At 37.2% G+C, this 20,208-nt stretch overlaps 1 protein-coding gene across 1 annotated transcript; it reads right to left on the bottom strand.

The window, feature by feature from the left end:
* LOC149411079 (antichymotrypsin-2-like) lies at positions 1-19,511 on the bottom strand. Its single transcript, XM_089647637.1, has 9 exons — positions 19,382-19,511; positions 18,803-18,912; positions 18,057-18,206; positions 17,349-17,558; positions 15,939-16,037; positions 14,738-14,878; positions 1,931-2,146; positions 1,028-1,169; positions 1-138 (listed from the first exon to the last, which is right to left on the bottom strand). Exons 1-9 carry the CDS (start codon positions 19,509-19,511, stop codon positions 11-13), a joined length of 1,326 nt encoding a protein of 441 aa, XP_089503763.1. The 3' UTR covers positions 1-10.
* Positions 19,512-20,208: the final 697 nt, after the last annotated feature.

The raw sequence follows: 20,208 nt of genomic DNA, 5'->3' as shown, positions 1-20,208 counted from the left end.
TACGCTTAATTTATTCTTTTTTATTGGTGAATTTTCCGTGGAGTATGATTTGTCCATCAGCGAGCAATGCGAAATAGAATGGATGGTTCGCTTTGAATTTTTTTAAGTTTTCCGGACTTATAACATCAATCTCCGCAGCTGGAATAAAAAAAAGATGCGTTAGAAGTCAAAGCCGTCTTCATTTCACCTACTCTTTCAGATTTTAGTATTATAAATCAACATATGAAACTAGTAATATTTTGAACACAAACAGAGATAAAGTTTTTAAAGTCGCTTACCGATGGTTTTTATCACGTAAACTGTAATTCCTACTTTACACGAAGCTAACAAATTTAATTAGACAAAGGTATTATAAAAGTTATTTTTACTTCACTTTTTTTCGTGAAATATAAAAATATTTACTAAAAAATTTTCAAAATTTGACAAAGATTTTTCAAATGCTAAATGTTGTTTTATAGAACAATTTAAAATTTTAATGGGAAGGTCTATGGTAAACTTTTACATGAAAATACAGAATGTGGAGTCCTCTCTTTTTAACACTGTTTAAATTATACATGTCACGGTAATACAAAATGAGATGACTTTTATGAATGGGAATTGTCAGGATGGGAGAAAAGAGAACTGTACTGATATGTGACTGATGTTTGCGAATGGACCTAAAGAATATATCTCGACAGTTGCAAGTCCCTAATTGTATTATTTTTTATTTTTTGTTGTTTGCATTAACGTCGGTGTTATTTCCAACGGTTATATTCAACAATTCAACGATTGCGGCTGTTGTCGTTTTTTCAAAATTATGACAATGCTTATTACTAGTATTTAGAAGGTATTTTAATATATACAGAAGACTTCATATTAGTCTCATTCGTAAATCATGCTTGTTAAAATCGCTTATTTCTATAAATAATCACCCATAAAACAAGAAGTAACAAAGACGTCCAACCATTATAGCATCTGAAATTTAACGAAAAAAACATGGTATATGATAAAATGAATGGGAGAGCTATGACCCTTTGTTTAGACATACCAGAGGCAGCGCCTGCTGTAACTCCCTTCTCGTTCACGTCTATATACGCCTTCTGGATGGCCTTGCTGACTTTCAGTGGAGTAGAGTTGGTAAGGAGACCTCCGAAATCTGCATCGTCGGCGAACATGGTCCCCATACCGAGCTGGTGGCAATGAAAGTGTTAGTTAAGTTAGTTGAATGCTTATGAATATATGGTATATTTTTGAAAGTTCACTTGATACATAATCTACAACCAAGAAAAAATTTTTGCAGTCCTTGAAAAAAAATTTCCCAGAGTTGAGAATTAAATATTAACTCCACACAAGGAAAAAAATTTCCCTGAGGGCCTATGTCATCTTTGGGGATGCTGTGTGGAGGGTTATTTTAAGTTCAGGAAGGAAAAAGGTATGAGGGGTGGTGGGTAGGAATCTGGGGTCAGTATGTCTAGGAGTGACATTGAGTGAGTGTTGGGTCGAGAGAGTTCGGCTGAAGAGGTCAAAGGGTCTCCCTCGAGAGGCCTCTCTTGATCCGGCCCATCCTTCACCAAGTTTTGGGCAAACCTTAAACCCCGCCAACCCTCGCTAAGTCACCAAACATAGCAAATCACTTGGAGTGTCCTATGGCAGAGGTGTTGGTTATCCAACGATTGGTTCCCGTGGAAACGGTACCGATATCCTCCTCCCAAATTAAACCATCTAAAAAGAAAGCCAACAGTCGAAGTCATGACTGAGTAGGTGCCCCAGAGGAAGCGCACCAGAGTCAGTCCGAGGAAGAGATGAACTGACTTTGTAAAGAGAATTTAAGCAGGACGAGATGGCCTGCGGACTGAAGAGAAATGTGCTCGGACCGGAACACTTTGTGGAGTAGAATAAATAATCATCCCACTCCGGAATGTACCGGAATCTTAAGATAAATAAATCTCACCTTGGGCAGGACTTCTTTAAGGTCAATAGTGCTCTGAATTTGGAACTTGGGCAAGGACACATCGACCCATTCTGATTTGAGTTTCAAAACATCCAAGGAATTTTGGCCGTGGTACATCTTATTCATTTTCTCCTCGAGGGCTGTGTTACCATCAATCTTGTTGGGCAGAATGATGACCATGGACACCTTGTCATCTTCAAAAGGTAGCACCACGATCTGAGGATTAACAATATTGGAGAAGCATTAGATTCAAAACTTAATTTAAAATTATTTTAATATACAAACATAATTAATTAATTAATTTTAAAAATAGAATAGACAAAAAGCGACATCTCTTGTCAATTTCGCATAGTATTTTCTCTGCAGGTGAATGATAACCAAATTGCGGTCACCTGTTACATCTGTTCAGTAGATTCATCTGAGACATGATATTTCGTCAAAAGAGGTCTATTTAAGATAAAAATAATTAAAAAATATATTTTTTGACAAAATAAAATGTCACAAATTCGACACTGTGTGTTACGATGAATGTGCTGATTCATCTCTATCTTTAATAATTTTTCTCTCTTGTGAGCTGGTTGTTCCTTATAACCTTTTCGAGTGCAAATGCAAAGTGATTGCTGATTGCTGCCTGAAACCGAAGCTGATGACAAAAATAGAAGACCTCCATTTGTGAATGCCATTCTTGGGTGAGTTTTTCTGTTCATTTGTATTTTGGTGACTGGTTTGTTATTTTTCTCCCTGCAGAGATAGTTTATTAATCCACAATATATTTTTCATAGGGAAATATTATATTCCCTGGATGATCTGTGCTACCTACACGCCAGATCATCATCCATAAGTTTGGTCCTACGTAGCTCGGATATATTGCTAGCGAAAATTGATTAATATTTAGTGATTTAGATTTGGAAACATGATAAATGGATGTTCTATTCACGTAATTTTTTTGGTGATTTAAGAAGTACCTATCAGTACCAATTTCTAGCATACATAAATAATTTTTCTAGCATTAGAAATTTGCGTATTTTTTGGTAAATTTCATTAAAGCTCAAATTACTTAATATTATTTAGGTATAGTGAATTTAGTTTCGTTTTTTTACGTATTCTTTGGTAGATTCGAAACATATAATATATTGGAATTGTCGTAATTTTTGGAGAATTCTAATTTACAATACTTACAACATTATTGTATACTTTTTTTGGTTAAGAATATTTTGTCATCTCATTAAAAATGCCGAGAATTACTGAAGAAGTTTCTGGAGATATTCAGGATAGAACGTTGACTCTTTTGACGGCAAAAAAGGAAAATCTTTTTTTGCGGATGAATGAATTGTATAATTTATCAAATAATTTAAATACCTTCGAGTCAAGAAAAAATGAAGACTTCATGACAAAGTCGGATATGATTGAAGACTTGAGAGTTCAGTTTGAAACTGTTATTGACAAACTTAACGACCGTCAGTTGACTTTGGACGACTCATTTAAACCGGATTTCCAACAATTAAATGCATTTGATGATATTTATTTGAAGGTCAAACGAAGTCGATTTAACCTTCAAAACGCGTCACGCAACGATTCGCGGGATCATTGTATTATTAAATTGCCACCTTTGGAATTACCATCATTTGATGGTAAAATGGGAAATTGGCCTACTTTCTACCAAGCTTTCAAATCTAATGTACATAATAATAGACAATTAACCGACGCCCAGCGTGTTCAATATTTAATTGGTAAATTGACACACGGCGCTTTAAAGGTTACTTCAGGCATTGTACCTGGAGGTGACACATACAATATAATCTGGAATGCTTTGGTAAACAAATTTCAAAATAAACGTGCACTAGGCACACATTATTTAAATAATATTCTTGATGCAAAAAATTGTACAAATACATCTGGCAGTCTTGACGTTTTTATTGAAAATTTTTCTGCATCAGTAGCAGCGTTAAAACAATTAGAGATTGAAAATTTAACTGATTTTATATTATTTCATTGTGCATTTAGAAAAATTGATTTTCAAATCGCACAGATTTTCGAGCTGTCAGTCAGGAATAAAGAGATTCCGACATATGACGATTTAGTCTCGTTTGTTCAAGATCAGGTTAAGATTTTAGAACGTTTAGGCAATTCAAATGAAGCCGGTAAAAAACTGTCCACCACGTCATCATTTCGTTCTAATAAAAATTTTAAATCGTTCCTTGCTAGCAACGAGAATGTACCTCGGTTTACGGCTTCGCGCACAAATTGTTGTCTTGTTTGTAATAAAACTAATCATACAATTAAAGATTGCGTTAAATTTAAAAATATGAGCTCTTCACAGGCGCGTTTTGAATTTATAAAGTCAAAACATGCTTGCGTAAATTGCCTTAGTGGAGGGCATACAATAAACGCGTGTAAATCGGTTTTAACTTGTGAGTTTTGTAAAAAACGTCATCACACTTTGTTGCATTTTGGCAGTGCTGATGACAATGCTAAAACTCCATCAAGTACCCACGCACACACGTCGCGAACATCTACAGGGACATCTGAAAATTGTGATACACAATTTGAAGAACCTCCGCTAAACATAAATAACTCATGTTCCCTTTCTGTGAAAGCGACACATAATACGATTCTATTATCAACCGCGCAAGTATTCGCAAAGAGTAAAAATGGAAATAAAGTTATTGTTCGGTGCTTAATGGATAACGGTTCACAGAACAATTTAATTACTGTTGATTGTTGCAAGATCCTCAACTTACCAATAATTCCTTTAAACAATTCCTTTGTAAAAGGAATCGGTTCAGCATCCAAACCAATTTTGGGTTACGTTTATTTGGACATTGAGTCCCGCGTGTACCCGAATAATAAATATAATATTTATGCGCTTGTCATTGACAGTATTACAGATCAGCTACCTAATCACTATATAACCAAGGGTGATATGAGTTACTTAAAGGGTATACCTCTCGCTGACTTAACGTGGAATATTCCTGGATGCGTGGATATAGTATTAGGTGCACAACTGTTCCCATATATTTATTTAGGGAACAGGGTTGAATCTGGTAACGGCGAACCTCCGGCATTAGCGACTACTTTCGGTTTTGTATTAATGGGTGACTACCCTAGTAATATCGTAACCTACCGTCATTGATTACACAGATAGTGAATACGCTCCACATTAAAACTTCCAAAACATTAGTAAATTGCAAGTAAACACAACATAAAGTGTCGAAGTAGTTAAATCACTTCATCTTCGAAATATTCAATCAGTTAGATTTTTAAATTATCGTGTGTGCTGTGCAGTGCTGTGTTTTAAAAATATTAAAATAACAATTTTCAACTGGTAAACATACCAAACGCGCAGGCGCATTATCAGTCCGTCATTACTATCGCCATTGGTCGAAAGTGTCGTCACTTTTGAATAGTGCTAAACAGTTTGCGGGAAACAGGCGTTTGTGTATAAACTAATTACGAATAAAGTTAACATATTTTTAACTCTTTTTAAATAAATTTTAATATGGATTTAAACGAGAACTCTCTTAACTATATGACCAAGGCCAAGGATCTACTCTGTTCGCTGATAAAAATTATTAATGACCCCGGCAACAAATTTACGAAGGAGCAAATGGGTAAAATTACCCCGATAACAACGGATCTGTTAGGAACCACAGGATTGATGGCTGTTCGTATGGGAATGTTGGAAGGAGAATTGTCAACATTAAAAAGTGTAACGGATACTCAGTCTATTGTTACTAACCCGACAAATACTTCATCTTCAATAAATGATTTGCTCGCAGAGGCCGAGGAAAGAAAAACCCGGTCAAAGAACATTATTTTATTTAATGTTCCCGAAAGTATTTCAGAATCAACAACAACAATTATTAAAATGGACAGCGATAAAGTAGTTTCAGCGATTAGTGATATAAATAATGAATTAATACCGAGTGTGGTTAAGTCGTACAGACTTGGTGTAAAAAAGTCCAACAAAATTAGACCGATTAAGGTCGAATTCAATGACTCTGTCTCGGCTCGCGAGGTTTTGACCAGGAACGCAAAACTGAAAAACGGTATAAAGGCCAGTAACGACCAAACACCATTGCAGAGGACTCAACTTCTAGATTTACGCCAACAACTCGAGACGAGGAAGAACAACGGTGAAACCAATATAACTATCAAATATGTGAACTCTGTACCTAAAATTATTGAATGTGCGCCAAAAAACTGAAACAACAAAAAATAAAATGCTACTACCAAAATGTGAGAGGGATCCGCACTAAACTTCCCATGTTGCTGACTTCGGCGGCAACTATCAGCAGTGATATCTTCATTTTAACCGAAACATGGCTCGACTCAGGAATCAATTCTGCCGAATTAGGCTTCCCTAATTTCAACATCTACCGTATGGATAGGAATTCTAAAACAAGTGCGAAAACGAGAGGAGGTGGTGTAGCCATTGCTATCTCAAAAAATCTCAGTTCTTCAAAAATATCCACAAAAAACACATCCATCGAGCAACTATTTGTCAATGTGAACACTTCTAGAGGTAAAATAATAGTGGGATGTGCATACTTACCTCCGAATTCTGATGTCCAAAGCTACAGCAATCACTGCGACGAGGTTGAATCAATTTGTGCTAAATATCCTAATACTAAACTACTTCTAGTTGGTGATTACAATCTGCCACATTATGATTGGTGTAATATGAATTCTGTCAATTCTTGTTCTAATGTTAATATTCGTGTTATTAGAGATATGGCACTGTTCTTAGGTCTAACACAGTGTAATAATGTTCATAATATAGGAGGTCGTACGTTGGATTTGGCACTGTCAAATGTGTCTGACATCTGTGTTGTGAGAAGTACCGAAATTCTATTACCTGTCGATGTTTACCATCCACCACTAGAAATATGCATGTCTAATCTTAAACCAATTCCTATCGTAAAAAAGGTAGTAGAAACTCGAAATTTCAAAAAAGCTGACTATGTTAAAATTTCAAATTTCCTTAAACAGACTGACTGGTCATTCTTTGATAGCGACGATGATATTAATGTACACCTTAAAAAATTTTACTTCATCGTTAATTCTGCAATTGAACAATTTGTTCCTTTAACGACTTACAGAGAAACTCTATACCCAAAATGGTTCTCAAAAGACCTGATAGACTTAATTTACCTTAAAAAATTATCTCATAAGAGATTCAAACAAAGTCGCCTGGCCATCGATTATACTGCGTTTCAAAAATTGAGGGCAGAGTGCAATAAGCTCTCCGCAAAATGTTACAAAAATTACATTAGTGATGTCGAAGGCTCTATCATGGACGACTCTAATTTCTTTTGGAAATATGTTAAATCCCAAAAAGAAAATGGTACTTACATACCTAGTAGTGTGTCATTCGATTCTAAATTATCCCAAAATCTTCAGGAAACTGTTAATCTTTTTGCTGATTTTTTTAGCGGCGTTTACATTAATGCAAGTGAAGACAGCAATATTTCGTGCTTTGATTTGGCTGAAACTCTTGATATATCTGTCTGTAATGTAACCATAGATGATATTATATCTAAGCTGAAGAGTCTTGATTCCCGAAAATCCGCAGGACCTGATAATGTTCCGCCCAGGTTTTTAGTAAATTGTATGCATACATTGTCATATCCTATTCATAAGTTATTTACAAAGTCACTCTCATCAGGTGTATTCCCGGACCTTTGGAAGTTTAGTCTTTTAACGCCCATTTTCAAAAAAGGTAATAAGAGCGAAGTAACAAATTATAGGCCAATATGTATAATGTCTACTTTACCCAAACTTTTTGAAAGCCTAGTACTAGATAAGTTGATATCCCGAATCAATCGAACCATCTCTCCCCTTCAACATGGATTCATTAAAGGTAGATCTACTCTTACCAATTTGATATTGTACACGAATGATATTGTTAATGCCCTTAATGCATCACATCAAACTGATTCCATATATACTGACTTCAGTAAGGCATTTGATAAAGTAAACCACAAAATATTATTACGTAAACTAAAATTGTTGGGAATAAGAGGGAGTATGTTGGAATGGTTTAAGAGTTATCTATTAGGAAGGTACTTAGCAGTCAAGATAGATTCGTTTACTTCTTATACATTTGCTGCCTCGAGCGGAGTACCACAGGGATCTCACTTGGGCCCAATATTATTTTGTTTGTTTATCAATGATATTGTTAATATTTTTACTAATGTTAAAGTCCTGTTATTTGCCGACGATCTGAAGATATACAGAATAATCAAAGACGATGACGATCGCGCAATTTTGCAGTTGAACCTTAATAAACTATGTGCGTGGTGTTCTGTCAATGATTTGCAACTAAATTTAGGTAAATGCCAGATTATCAGTTTTTACAAAGGCAAAAATCCACTTAATTTTTCCTATTTTATGAATGGTGCTAATCTTCTTCGTGTATCACAGATTCGTGATCTTGGTGTTATATTCCACGAGAGTCTACAGTTTAACGAACACATCGATGAAATAACAAGCGATGCGATGAGAATACTAGGTTTTATTTTGAGAATGGGAGCAAATTTTAAAAGTATGTCAACATTAAAACATCTGTATTGCTCGTTAGTACGAAGCAAATTAGAATACAATTCCACCGTATGGTCACCGTACTACAAGGTCCATTCTCAATCATTAGAAAAGGTACAAAATAAATTCCTTCGGTACATTAATTTTAAAATGAAAATTCCTATCGAATTTATAAATTACAATAACTTGCTTGCTGAAACTAAACTTCTTAAATTATCTGATAGAAGAGTGTTAATTGATTTGCTATTTTTATTCAAAATTATTAAATCTTTAATTGACAGCCCTAATTTGTTGGAACTTATTTGCATTAATGTTCCTGCTAGGCAAACTCGCAGTAAAGATACTTTTAAATTTAACAAGAACCTCAACACTAATTATTCTATTTTTTCACCAATTCCTAGAATTCACAACCTTGCGAATAAATACTGTGAACTTATAGATATATTTGGTTTTGACAATTTTGTGAGCTTTAAAAGGCAACTTATTTCGATTTTATCGGCTAATAATTAACTTTTATAGCTTTAATAATTTTATTACATCTTTTCCCATTCGAAACCTTTCAAGTAAATTATATCCATATTTGTTTGTTTTTTATTTGCTCTACTATACACTTATAATTGTATGCATATACCTACTAACTACTTTTTATACATAACACTATGTTCCATCTCAGATCTTATTATTTCTTATTCATGTCGATATTGCTAAATTCTATTAGTTTTTGCTTTTTACAGGTGCAACTCTTATTTTGTTATTTTTTTTTAAATCTCTGTTATAATGTTCTTTACCTCACGAGTAAGTTATACTCTAATTTATATTGGTTTATCGATTTGTTAAACACACAATTAATACTGGGTTTAAACACACCCACTTACTTACTTTTTATGTTGTACTTTCTTTTACTTACTATTTCATGCTTGGGTATATTTTATATTGAATCCATCTTATTAGTGTTTTGCTAATTTGCACAAAATTTTATTATATGTGTTGCTTTCTTACAATTAACTCCATTTATCTTCTTATGTTCAATTATTGTAATCAATGTAAATGTATATTTTCATGTAAAAGCCCATTTGGGCGTAAATAAAATAATAAATAAATAAATAAATGTGCTTAATACAAGTACGTCATTTTCGGCACTTGCGCTTAATGACTTAGTACAAAAATTTTGGCTGTTAGAGGAAATACCCAACATGCAATTTCTAAGTCCGGAAGAGACGGAATGTGAGAATTTATTTATATCATCCATTTCTCGCACCGTCGACGGAAGGTATTCTGTTGCTTTACCTTTCTGTAAAGACCCGAAGCAATTGGGTAATTCCCTTGCTACTGCTCAGCGCCGATTTATGGCTTTGGAGCGAAAATTTAAACATTCACCGGCTTTGCGGGAGAATTATAATAAAGTTATTCATGAGTACATTGAAAACGGTTATTTAGCAAAAGTTTCAAGGTCGGATATTACCGATGACGGATATTACATTCCGCATCACGCTGTCACTCGCCCGGATAAACCTATGCCTCGGATTGTACTTGACGCGAGCGCTAAGACACATACAGGATTGTCATTAAATGACGTGATTTATACTGGTCCGAATTTGCAAGCCGATCTGTTTTTGCTTCTGTTAGACTTTCGTCTTTTTCCCATTGCTATTACTGCAGACATAAAGCAGATGTATTTGCAGATTGAGGTTCCAAGCAAGCATCGCAAATATTTGAAAATTCTATTTCGGTTCGCGGACAACGATCCCATACAAACCTTTCAATTCAATCGGGTCCCTTTCGGACTAACAGCTAGTCCATACTTGGCAATGCGCACTGTTCGACAGTTGGCCCAGGATATGAGACAACATTTTCCGGACGCTGCCAATGTGGCAGAGTCTAAGTTGTATATGGACGACCTGGTATATTCTATTGTAGATGAACCCAGTGCCGTACGTCTGTCGCGAGAATTGATCTCGTTGTTTAAGTCCGGTGCCTTTGATTTGGTAAAATGGACTAGTAATTCTTCAGTGGTACTTGAGAATCTTCCAGATTCTCACCGAAGCCCAGTGGACTTTACTGTTGGTTCTAACAATGCCGCTAAGGTGTTAGGCCTTTCGTGGGAACCAGCTGATGACAGCTTCTTCTTTACGTCTTCTTATGTTCAGGAGAAGTGCACGAAGCGGAACATACTCTCCATAGTAGCCCGCTTGTTCGATGTTCTCGGCTTGGTCGCCCCTGTCATTCTGTATGCGAAATTACTTATTAAGGAGCTATGGCTGTGTAACATTGGTTGGGATGATATACCCCCTGAGAGCGTTATTCAAAGGTTTTCGGCTCTCACACAGGAATTTCCTTTAATTTCGACAGTAAAAATCCCCCGCCATGTTGGCGTCCTAAAGGACAGTACAGCGCTCGTTGTCGCCTTCTGCGATGCGAGCATGAATGGTTATGGCTGCGTGATTTATTTGCACACCACTGATCTCTCTGGAAATATTTCAGTGAGGTTATTGTGTGCAAAATCAAAGGTTTCTCCCACGAGAGTGACAACTCTCGCTCGTTTGGAGCTTTGTGCCGCAGTTTTGATGTCAAAGTTGATACGGACGGTTCAAGGTAGTTATCGTGCGCGTCTTTCTATTGCAGGAACATACGCGTTTTCAGATTCTACCATTGCGCTGTCCTGGATACATTCCTCACCGCATCGTTGGTCGGTGTTTGTTAGCAATCGTGTAGCTCAGTGCCAGGAAAATTTGTCTCCGGAAAATTTTTACCATGTCGCCGGTAGTGAAAACCCGAGCGATTGCCTTTCTCATGGCATGCTACCCTCTCAACTCGTTTCGCATGATTTATGGTGGAACGGCCCATCATGGATTCGCCACCCACCTTTGGAATGGCCAGTAAAACCGTTTCGCCCCACCAATACCGGTGAAATGCCTGAACACAAAGTTAATGTGCTCACTGCAATGGTTCTGGGTGAACAATCGGTTCTGGGTGAACTGGCCCAGCGTATATCCACTTGGGATAAACTACTAAGGAGTGTCGTTTATATTCTCCGATTCATAAAAAAGATATCACCTTCCTCTGGAATTGTCAATAATCTTGTGACTGCTGAAAAGGCTGTACTTCGTTCCGTGCAAAATGCTCATTTTTCAAATGATATTGCTGCACTTCAGAAAGGCAAATTCCACTCCAAAAGGCTTCAGGGTTTGTCTTTATTTCTTGATGAGGACAATTTGTTACGTATCGGGGGACGCCTTTCTAAATCGGACTTACCCTTTGAGGTTAAACATCCGATATTACTACCTAAACATGACTGTGTTGTAAATCTTATCATAGATCACTTTCATGTCGTGAACTGTCATACCGGTCCAGGACTTCTTATGTCTATATTACGTCAGCGCTATTGGATATTAGATGCTAGGACGGTTATTAGGGCAAGGGTGCGGAAATGCAACTGCTGCTTCCGCTCAAATCCATCACATCCTACCCCAAAGATGGCAGATTTACCTTCATATCGTATTACTGAAGCAAAAGCCTTCGTTCACACCGGTGTTGATTACGCGGGTCCTCTACGTATTACGCTTGCTCGTCGGAGAGGACAACATTCGCAGAAGGCATATATTTGTCTGTTTGTATGCCTTGTGACTAAGGCCATTCATATTGAGTTGGTCTCTGACTTAACTTCAAATGCTTTCCTGGCTGCTTTCAGCCGTTTTATTTCACGGCGTGGCCCTGTGTCGTGCTTGTATTCGGATAATGGTACCAATTTTGTGGGTGCAAAGGCACAATTGGATGACCTTTACAAGTTTTTAGTTGAATCGGAATATGAGCCCGCGTTAAAACGAGAACTCGCCAAGCGTCGTATCGAGTGGAAAATGATTCCACCCCGCGCACCCCATTTCGGAGGTATGTGGGAGTCTAACGTGAAAAGCATGAAAACTCACTTATACCGAGTGATCGGAACTCAGCTTCTCACTTATGAGGAGCTTCAGACTGTGTTGGTGCAAATAGAGTGCATAATGAACTCTCGCCCGCTCACAGCCGTATCTTCCGACCCTGATCCGGAAATCATAACACCTGCGCATTTTTTAATGACTACACCATTACAATACTTACCTGCATCTATCCCGACGGGCAGTAAAATTAATTTCGCTCAGCGCAAACGATTATTGGATAGTATGGTTCAGTCTTTCTGGAAAAAATGGCGTGTGGAGTATCTGCACACTTTGCAAGTCAGGCAGAAGTGGGCTACCCCTGATCATCCGATTGAGATCGGAACTGTCGTTCTAGTGGGACAGGAAGATTCCCCTCCGTTGAACTGGCCTTTGGGTGTAATCACTGAGGTCCATCCCGGATTGGACAAAATTGTTCGCGTTGCGACGGTGAAGACACGATTTGGGTTCTTCAAACGACCGGTTATCAAGTTATATCCCCTTCCGACTCAATAATTTGCTTACTTCTATTGTTTGTTTTTATTTTTTGTTATTTTTTTTGGTAGTTCAAATTATCTCCGACTATGCCATGATATTCCGTTACAGTTAATTGTACTCTTGTCAGTTGAACTTTATTAAGTTTATACTTTTCGTTCTGTTGAAAGCTTTTTTTTTGGTGACCTTCCGACGTAATTCTTGGATATTATATGTGAATAGAGTCACTTGAAATGATTTGACGTTTATTTATTTGTACGTTGTTCTCTTACTTCTTTGCAAGTTCTGAGAACTTCCAAGGCGGGGAGTATGGAGAAGCATTAGATTCAAAACTTAATTTAAAATTATTTTAATATACAAACATAATTAATTTATTAATTTTAAAAATAGAATAGACAAAAAGCGACATCTCTTGTCAATTTCGCATAGTATTTTCTCTGCAGGTGAATGATAACCAAATTGCGGTCACCTGTTACATCTGTTCAGTAGATTCATCTGAGACATGATATTTCGTCAAAAGAGGTCTATTTAAGATAAAAATAATTAAAAAATATATTTTTTGACAAAATAAAATGTCACAAATTCGACACTGTGTGTTACGATGAATGTGCTGATTCATCTCTATCTTTAATAATTTTTCTCTCTTGTGAGCTGGTTGTTCCTTATAACCTTTTCGAGTGCAAATGCAAAGTGATTGCTGATTGCTGCCTGAAACCGAAGCTGATGACAAAAATAGAAGACCTCCATTTGTGAATGCCATTCTTGGGTGAGTTTTTCTGTTCATTTGTATTTTGGTGACTGGTTTGTTATTTTTCTCCCTGCAGAGATAGTTTATTAATCCACAATATATTTTTCATAGGGAAATATTATATTCCCTGGATGATCTGTGCTACCTACACGCCAGATCATCATCCAAATATAAAATGATTAATTGAGTTTTCATGCAAAGAGACCAGAACAGAACCTGACACGCTGATCAAGTTGAACTACTAACAGTATACTGTCACCTCGGGAGACATAATATGCAGTTTTTGAGAGTTGAAGGCACGTAAAACTGATGCAGAAACACCAATCTAAGTATAGTTCCAATTTATCACTTTATGGGAAGAAGATGAGCGCGTTGTGGAACCAGGAAACTACCCTGGTGGTCCATATTAAAGGGACTAGTTACTTACTTTCAAGGTAAAGCAAGGAGCTTACTGCCTGATTGCTTACAGGAGCTATGAAGACTATCTAAATCAGACTAAATAACATTCACTCTCTTTGGAAGTCACATCTGGGCGGGAACCCCAAAATATCTGATAAACCTACTCGATTCTCTGCAAATGAAGGCGGTTCATCTGATTGACAATCTGTTGTTGATAGACTGATTGCAAAAATGCAATGTTGGCATGCTGAGTCTGTTCCTCAGCTATTTCAATGGCGCTTGATCAAAGGAGCTAGCAGCATTGATCCCACGTGCACCGGTTCATGGACACAAAACACAAAGAACACAAGCGGAATACACATTCATAGTTGATGTTGGCGACATGAAAATGTATTGAAATTTCTTCAATTCATTTCATCGGTCGTTGAGTCGTCTCGCTAAGTCGTTAAGTCGACTCCCTTGTGGAACGACCTTTTGCATCTATTTTGTATTCCAGTTTTCTCTAATATCCGCGTTAATAAATCCTTTACTATAACCCCTACCTTTACCCGCCTCAGAACGCTGCACAACCAGGCGCTATTATGAAGTGTAACCTAAACATTAGACTAGGATTCGATCCCCCCACTTCTGGGTCTGGAGACAAGGAGCAAATCTCTCTACCACGGAGATCGTTATAATTACATAATTAATAATATGAATACATAACATTACCTTTGCATCCAAATCAGTGTTTTCTGCGTAATTTATCTTTACTATATTGTGCATCATGTCAACGGTGGTCGTCTCAGTTTTGCTATTGTGGAAAGAGGCTTTCTTAGTTTCCTTTGTGTTGAACTTATTCTTCCATTCGCCCTGCGATACAAACAAAACAAATCATGCTTTTCATTATATGTTTTCAGATCTAAGCAATAAACAATAACACAAAACGACACACTTGGGGATACTGGTGCAAAATAAATACCTAAACTTACTAACCCATCCCATCTGAACTTATTTTAGACTGAAACTGAGCAAGCAAATGAATTAATTCCTGTGCAAACTTGTCCTGCATTTATTGATGTAATAAAAATTATATTTATATATAATAATATATATTTCAAATAACAGATTGCCCCTCATGTGATTGTTATAACCACAGACATATGAATATATAGACTAGAAATTAAGGGTGAGGGGTAAAATCAACTGTTGAAGAACGAAGGGGGTAAAGCTGACTGTGATTCGTCAATAAATCAATCTGACAGTATATAGACACTCGCATTATAATATAACCATTTAGTTCTTAAAAGTAAAATCTGCTTTTGAATGAATAGACATTTTTACATGGGAGCGCAAATTACTCGCCACGTTATGAACAAATTTGCGAAGTCCAAATTCGGCAAAAAAAAATTTCTTCTATTTTCAGAGTCGAATAATTTGTTTACGTATTTAGTTAAGACACTTTTATAAGTGTTCATAATTTACTTCCCAATAACAACGATGCGCACACTTGAGAATCGCTACATTCGACCAATGTTGGCTCGATGTGATAGTATATGTTTCTACAACTGATTCATATTATACGACGTGAATAAGCTTAAAATGATGCTTATATATGGAATGTAATACGACAATAGGGTTTATTCTCTTTTTCACATCTATTTTTACAAGTTTTCATATCACAAGCCACTATTTTGCCGTGTTATTTCATAAAATGCTTCGACCATAGCTCGACGCTAGTTCGAACAAGAATGATGACGTCACATTCTCAAATTTCACTTGAGGCCATACGCGAGCCCAGCCGGCTCCAATAGAACCGGTATGGGGAGTGGGGAATAATACGCTTTTAATCACTTAGGGCAGGTCTACTAATATTCATATGTCTATGGTTATAACTGAACAAATGGCTTCCTTGCGGTGAGAGTTAACCAACCTTGAAGTAGATAGTATTCACAAGTAGTAGAACGGTATTGATGTCCAAATCGGTGGGTTCAATCAAGTCCTTGATTGTCTTGTTGGTCTTTTCCTCAACCTAAACAGAGGAACAGAAGACTTTATTTTTTATGCGACACCTCACAAGAGCGTTACTGTCTGTATAGTTTAAAGGCAGGGTAGCAATGTCGCCACCCGATTGGGAAGCATTGTGAGGCGGGTTAAGGTAGGGGCTGTAGGAAGGGATTTATTAATGTTGGTCTTGAAGAGGTCCGGATTATATGAAGGAAGAAAAAACAGATGCCGGTAGTTCTTACCGTCTTACACAAAAACGAGCCGAAGAAGCGGCCCGTTTTCATGAAGCCGACATCACCGTGAACGGGTGTTACGCTTGTGTACGTCGAGTTTAGAACAGGCTCCATTAAAATACCTTTGGAACAGACTCCGTATGCCCACATTGCGTCTGTGCATTGAAGATCAGACGGACCGTCCTCCTTTGCACAGAATCAAGTAGGTTTATCGAGTATTGTGGGGCTCCAGCCCAGAGGTGGTTCCCAAATTCAATTGTTTGGCTTACTTGAGATTTGTATAGGGTTAGCAGCTGGTCACTAGAATCAGCTAGCCCCATACTAGACGCCCAGTTTCTTGGAAGCTTTACTCGGGCTTCTTATATTCTTACTCCAAGTATTTCAATGGATTCCATATTGGGGAGGGTGCTTCCATCAAATTGCACCAGACAGTCAGTGATCATTACATACTTAATAATCAACGTAACATTGTATTTAAAAATATTAATCAGAACCCGTTACTAAAAAAAATTATTCACGCAAACAAGCCGCGAGTGTGACTGAAAATAATGCATTTTTCTGGAAAAAGCTACAATAATTTGTATTTGAGTTGTGCTCAATTTTGTTCCATCTTTGTTTTATGGTCGAGAGCTGGCTGAAGATGGACGATATCAGGTTAAAACAGTAGGCATTAAAAAAAATTGGGAAAAAGGAATTTGAAGATTAACAGTTGCTCCACAATATACAGGGGTATATGTAGTGCATTAACCTCGGGAGGTGGTTCTACAGCTCATTGTCATCATCCAAAGAAAAATATTTTTCCATGAGAATATTAATTTTTCCTGAAAACGATCTTAAAAAGTTGGAATTTCGAAACAAATTCTTAAATTCTTTTACTTGTACAATAATATTGAATCACCTACCGAAGTTTGTTCACGTTAACCCCTTTGTATACATGATTTTTACTTTCAGGGATGTGAAGGTTAAAGGCAAGCTTATTGCCAAAAGTGCCAATTCCTTCTAATCAATCCAGATTCATAGTGAAAATATAAATAATACTGGAGCAATGTTGTGTTTGTTGGGACAAAATTTGTTTTTGTAATATGTTAGTTGATTTATCTCACCCAAGAGTTTATCTGGTCAACTGCGGAAGTTTTTTGGGTGAAGTCGATGTTTTCCACATCGGTTTTGAAGGTTTCTGCAGCGTCCTTCATGAAGGCAGGGGCCAGCGTATATTTCGGTCCCTTCATGACGTACACCTTGTTCGCGGACTTCACGGTGACTTTCTGGAAGCCGTTCAGCATTTCCATCTCCTGTTTGTAGGCTAGTTTGGTCTGGAGAAGGCAGGTAATCATTTAGTTCATATGACAGAGTGGTCAAGACAAAACAACTGTAAAAAACATAATGAACGCACGCTGTCTAGGTCTAAGGTCAGTAAATAAACAGTTCAAATGATTGAGTGGTCAAAATGATGTCTCAGAAAACATAGTAATTAAACTGGGAACGTAATAAATGTAATTCGAGGGTCGTCATAATTTTAATAATCAATTTATTTGACAGGGCCTAGACGATATCTGGGAAAGACAAATAATCAATTACTTTAGGAGGGTAACAGCGAGACAAGGTCTGGTGATGAACCCGAGGAATGAGAAAGTAATCAATCAATGTTTCAGTTGCTGACAGTTTCAGGACAAGATGTTGAGGAATCATCTTCTTTGAGGTTATGGCTCAATTTGCAGCGGTTCATCCAAATCTTGTTATTTTCTTAATTTCACTTTGTTGGATAGGAGGTCAGGGTGAGGTTCTTGGATAGGATAGTCAGGAATACTCACAAAGGCCGAGTTGGTGAGGTACAGACCCTTGTTCAGCTCGTCAAGAGTTTTTCCTTTGGCGCCTAGAGACATCATGGCCATCATCATATGTGTGGACATCGGGGACGCAATGAGGTTCTTGCCATTATGATCATTGAGCTTGGAGGTCACCTGCAATACAGGATAATCAATATTAGCTAACAATATATCTACATACCTATTATAGTTACTAGACACTAGTAAGAAATGATAGCCTTCCAAACATTGTGTAATATAATTAATCAAACCTTCACTGTTCGCTGTTCATATGTTTTATTGATATTTTTAATTAAAAAAAAAAAAAAACAACGACAACAAATTTGTTAGATGTTGTATTTTTAGAATTGTTAACTTACTATCAAGAAAATTTCAGACTTTGCATTCCAGAAGACTTCACTACCATGAGATATTATTTAAAAGTTTGCTAAGTAGAATATTTCACTATCATGGGATATTTTATAATCGGAATTTCAGAACAGTTCACTACCATGAGATATATCATAGTTTGCAATCCAGAATAGTTCACTACCATGAGATATTTCATAGTTGGTATTCCAGGAGAGTTCACCACCATGAGATATTATTTTAAAAGTTTGCAGTCCAGAACAGTTCACTACCATAAGATATTTCAAAGTTTGCAATCCAGAATAGTTCACTACAGTAAGAAATTTTTTCATAGTTGGTGCTTCAGAATTACCCTGAGATGTTTTGCCTTTTTATGATATTACCTTATAGAAATCCTTGGAAAAATTGTTGATGCTATGGGTCAGCGCATTTATTAAAGGACTTTCTACATGATTGCTGCTTGCAATGCTCACAAAGAAGACAATGAAGAATACTGGAACAAAACAAACATACCTATTTAATTTGTGTGTTATTTTCAGGCAACAACTGCTTAATATGGATACAAGCTTTAGAACGATAATTAACGCAACAATTTCACCTCAGGAGAAAAATGCAGCTAGTGGGAGTGCAACATACAATACATAGATATATTTAATAGGAAATGCGAAGGGAAACACCTATGTATTATGATGTCAATCGGTTCCTAAGGTTCGCAAGTCTACCGCCTTGAACACTAGTAAGAAATATGACGAAAGTTCCCTCGGAGCTGATATTCAAAATGCACCTTTTGGAATTAGGATTCATTTCAGACTTGCTCTTGGGCATTACAAGTATCATTCAGAGGGGTGGAATTTTAGCACGGAATTTGAATGGCGTACTGTATCTATCTGCATATATCTATATATTTGGTAAAAATATAAATCCAGTTTGCCTTATTTCCTTATATTTTTATGGAAGTTCACTGCACAAATACACGCCACTGCGGAACTGGAGAGAGACAGCGGGAAACTGGCAGAAGTTGACGAGTTCCCAAGAAGAAGCTATGACTACGAGGGTTGTAGTGTCGGTGATGGAGAATAAATTCCCAATCATTCTTTGGGAAGTTAGTTGCTATGTTCATTGTTCTGCATTACTCTGGGGATAACGTCAAAGTGGGGCAACTACTTATTAGTAATTGTGGATGTGAAATAACAAAAAAGGTGATATACATGGTTTTTATTCTCTTCTGGACCCAGAAAGCTATATTTAACGAAGTCTTGTTTGAGAAAACTGACAGAATAGAAGTACCTACATAGGGTGAATGGTATGCCGATTATATCGGCGGGGCCAACCTGAAAATATGCAGTGAAATCAAATATTTGGGGCAAGTCATCACCGATGACCTAAATGATAAAAAAGACATAGAACGTCAAAGAAGAGTACTGAGTGTGCGAGCTAACATGCTTGCCAGAAGATTAAAAAAATGCAGTCCTCCGGTGAAAAAGCAACTTTTCCAAGCATATTGTATGAGCTTCTACACTAGCGAGCTATGGACGACATACACACAAGGCATCATGAACACACTCCGAGTACAGTACAACCACGCATACAGAGCCCTATTTGGCCTCCCCTGGCGATGCAGCGCCTCACAGATGTTCACCGAAGGAAGGGTGCATGGGTTCGCTGCTTTGATGCGCCACAGAATAGCCGGGACGAGTCAGCGCTACCAGAGTCGGACAACACTCTTGTCCAGGCCGTTGCCCAGTGGCAGGGAGCGCCTCTACACCAGAGATGGACAATTTCACTCAAT

The sequence above is a fragment of the Hesperophylax consimilis genome, chromosome 26 (assembly GCF_061612785.1).
Source record: "Hesperophylax consimilis isolate HC1 chromosome 26, BYU_Hcon_1.0, whole genome shotgun sequence".
In the NCBI taxonomy this organism is placed as follows: Eukaryota; Metazoa; Arthropoda; class Insecta; order Trichoptera; family Limnephilidae; genus Hesperophylax; species Hesperophylax consimilis.
The sequence above is the reverse complement of the archived record's forward strand: the minus strand, read 5'-3'. Positions and strand labels throughout refer to the sequence as shown.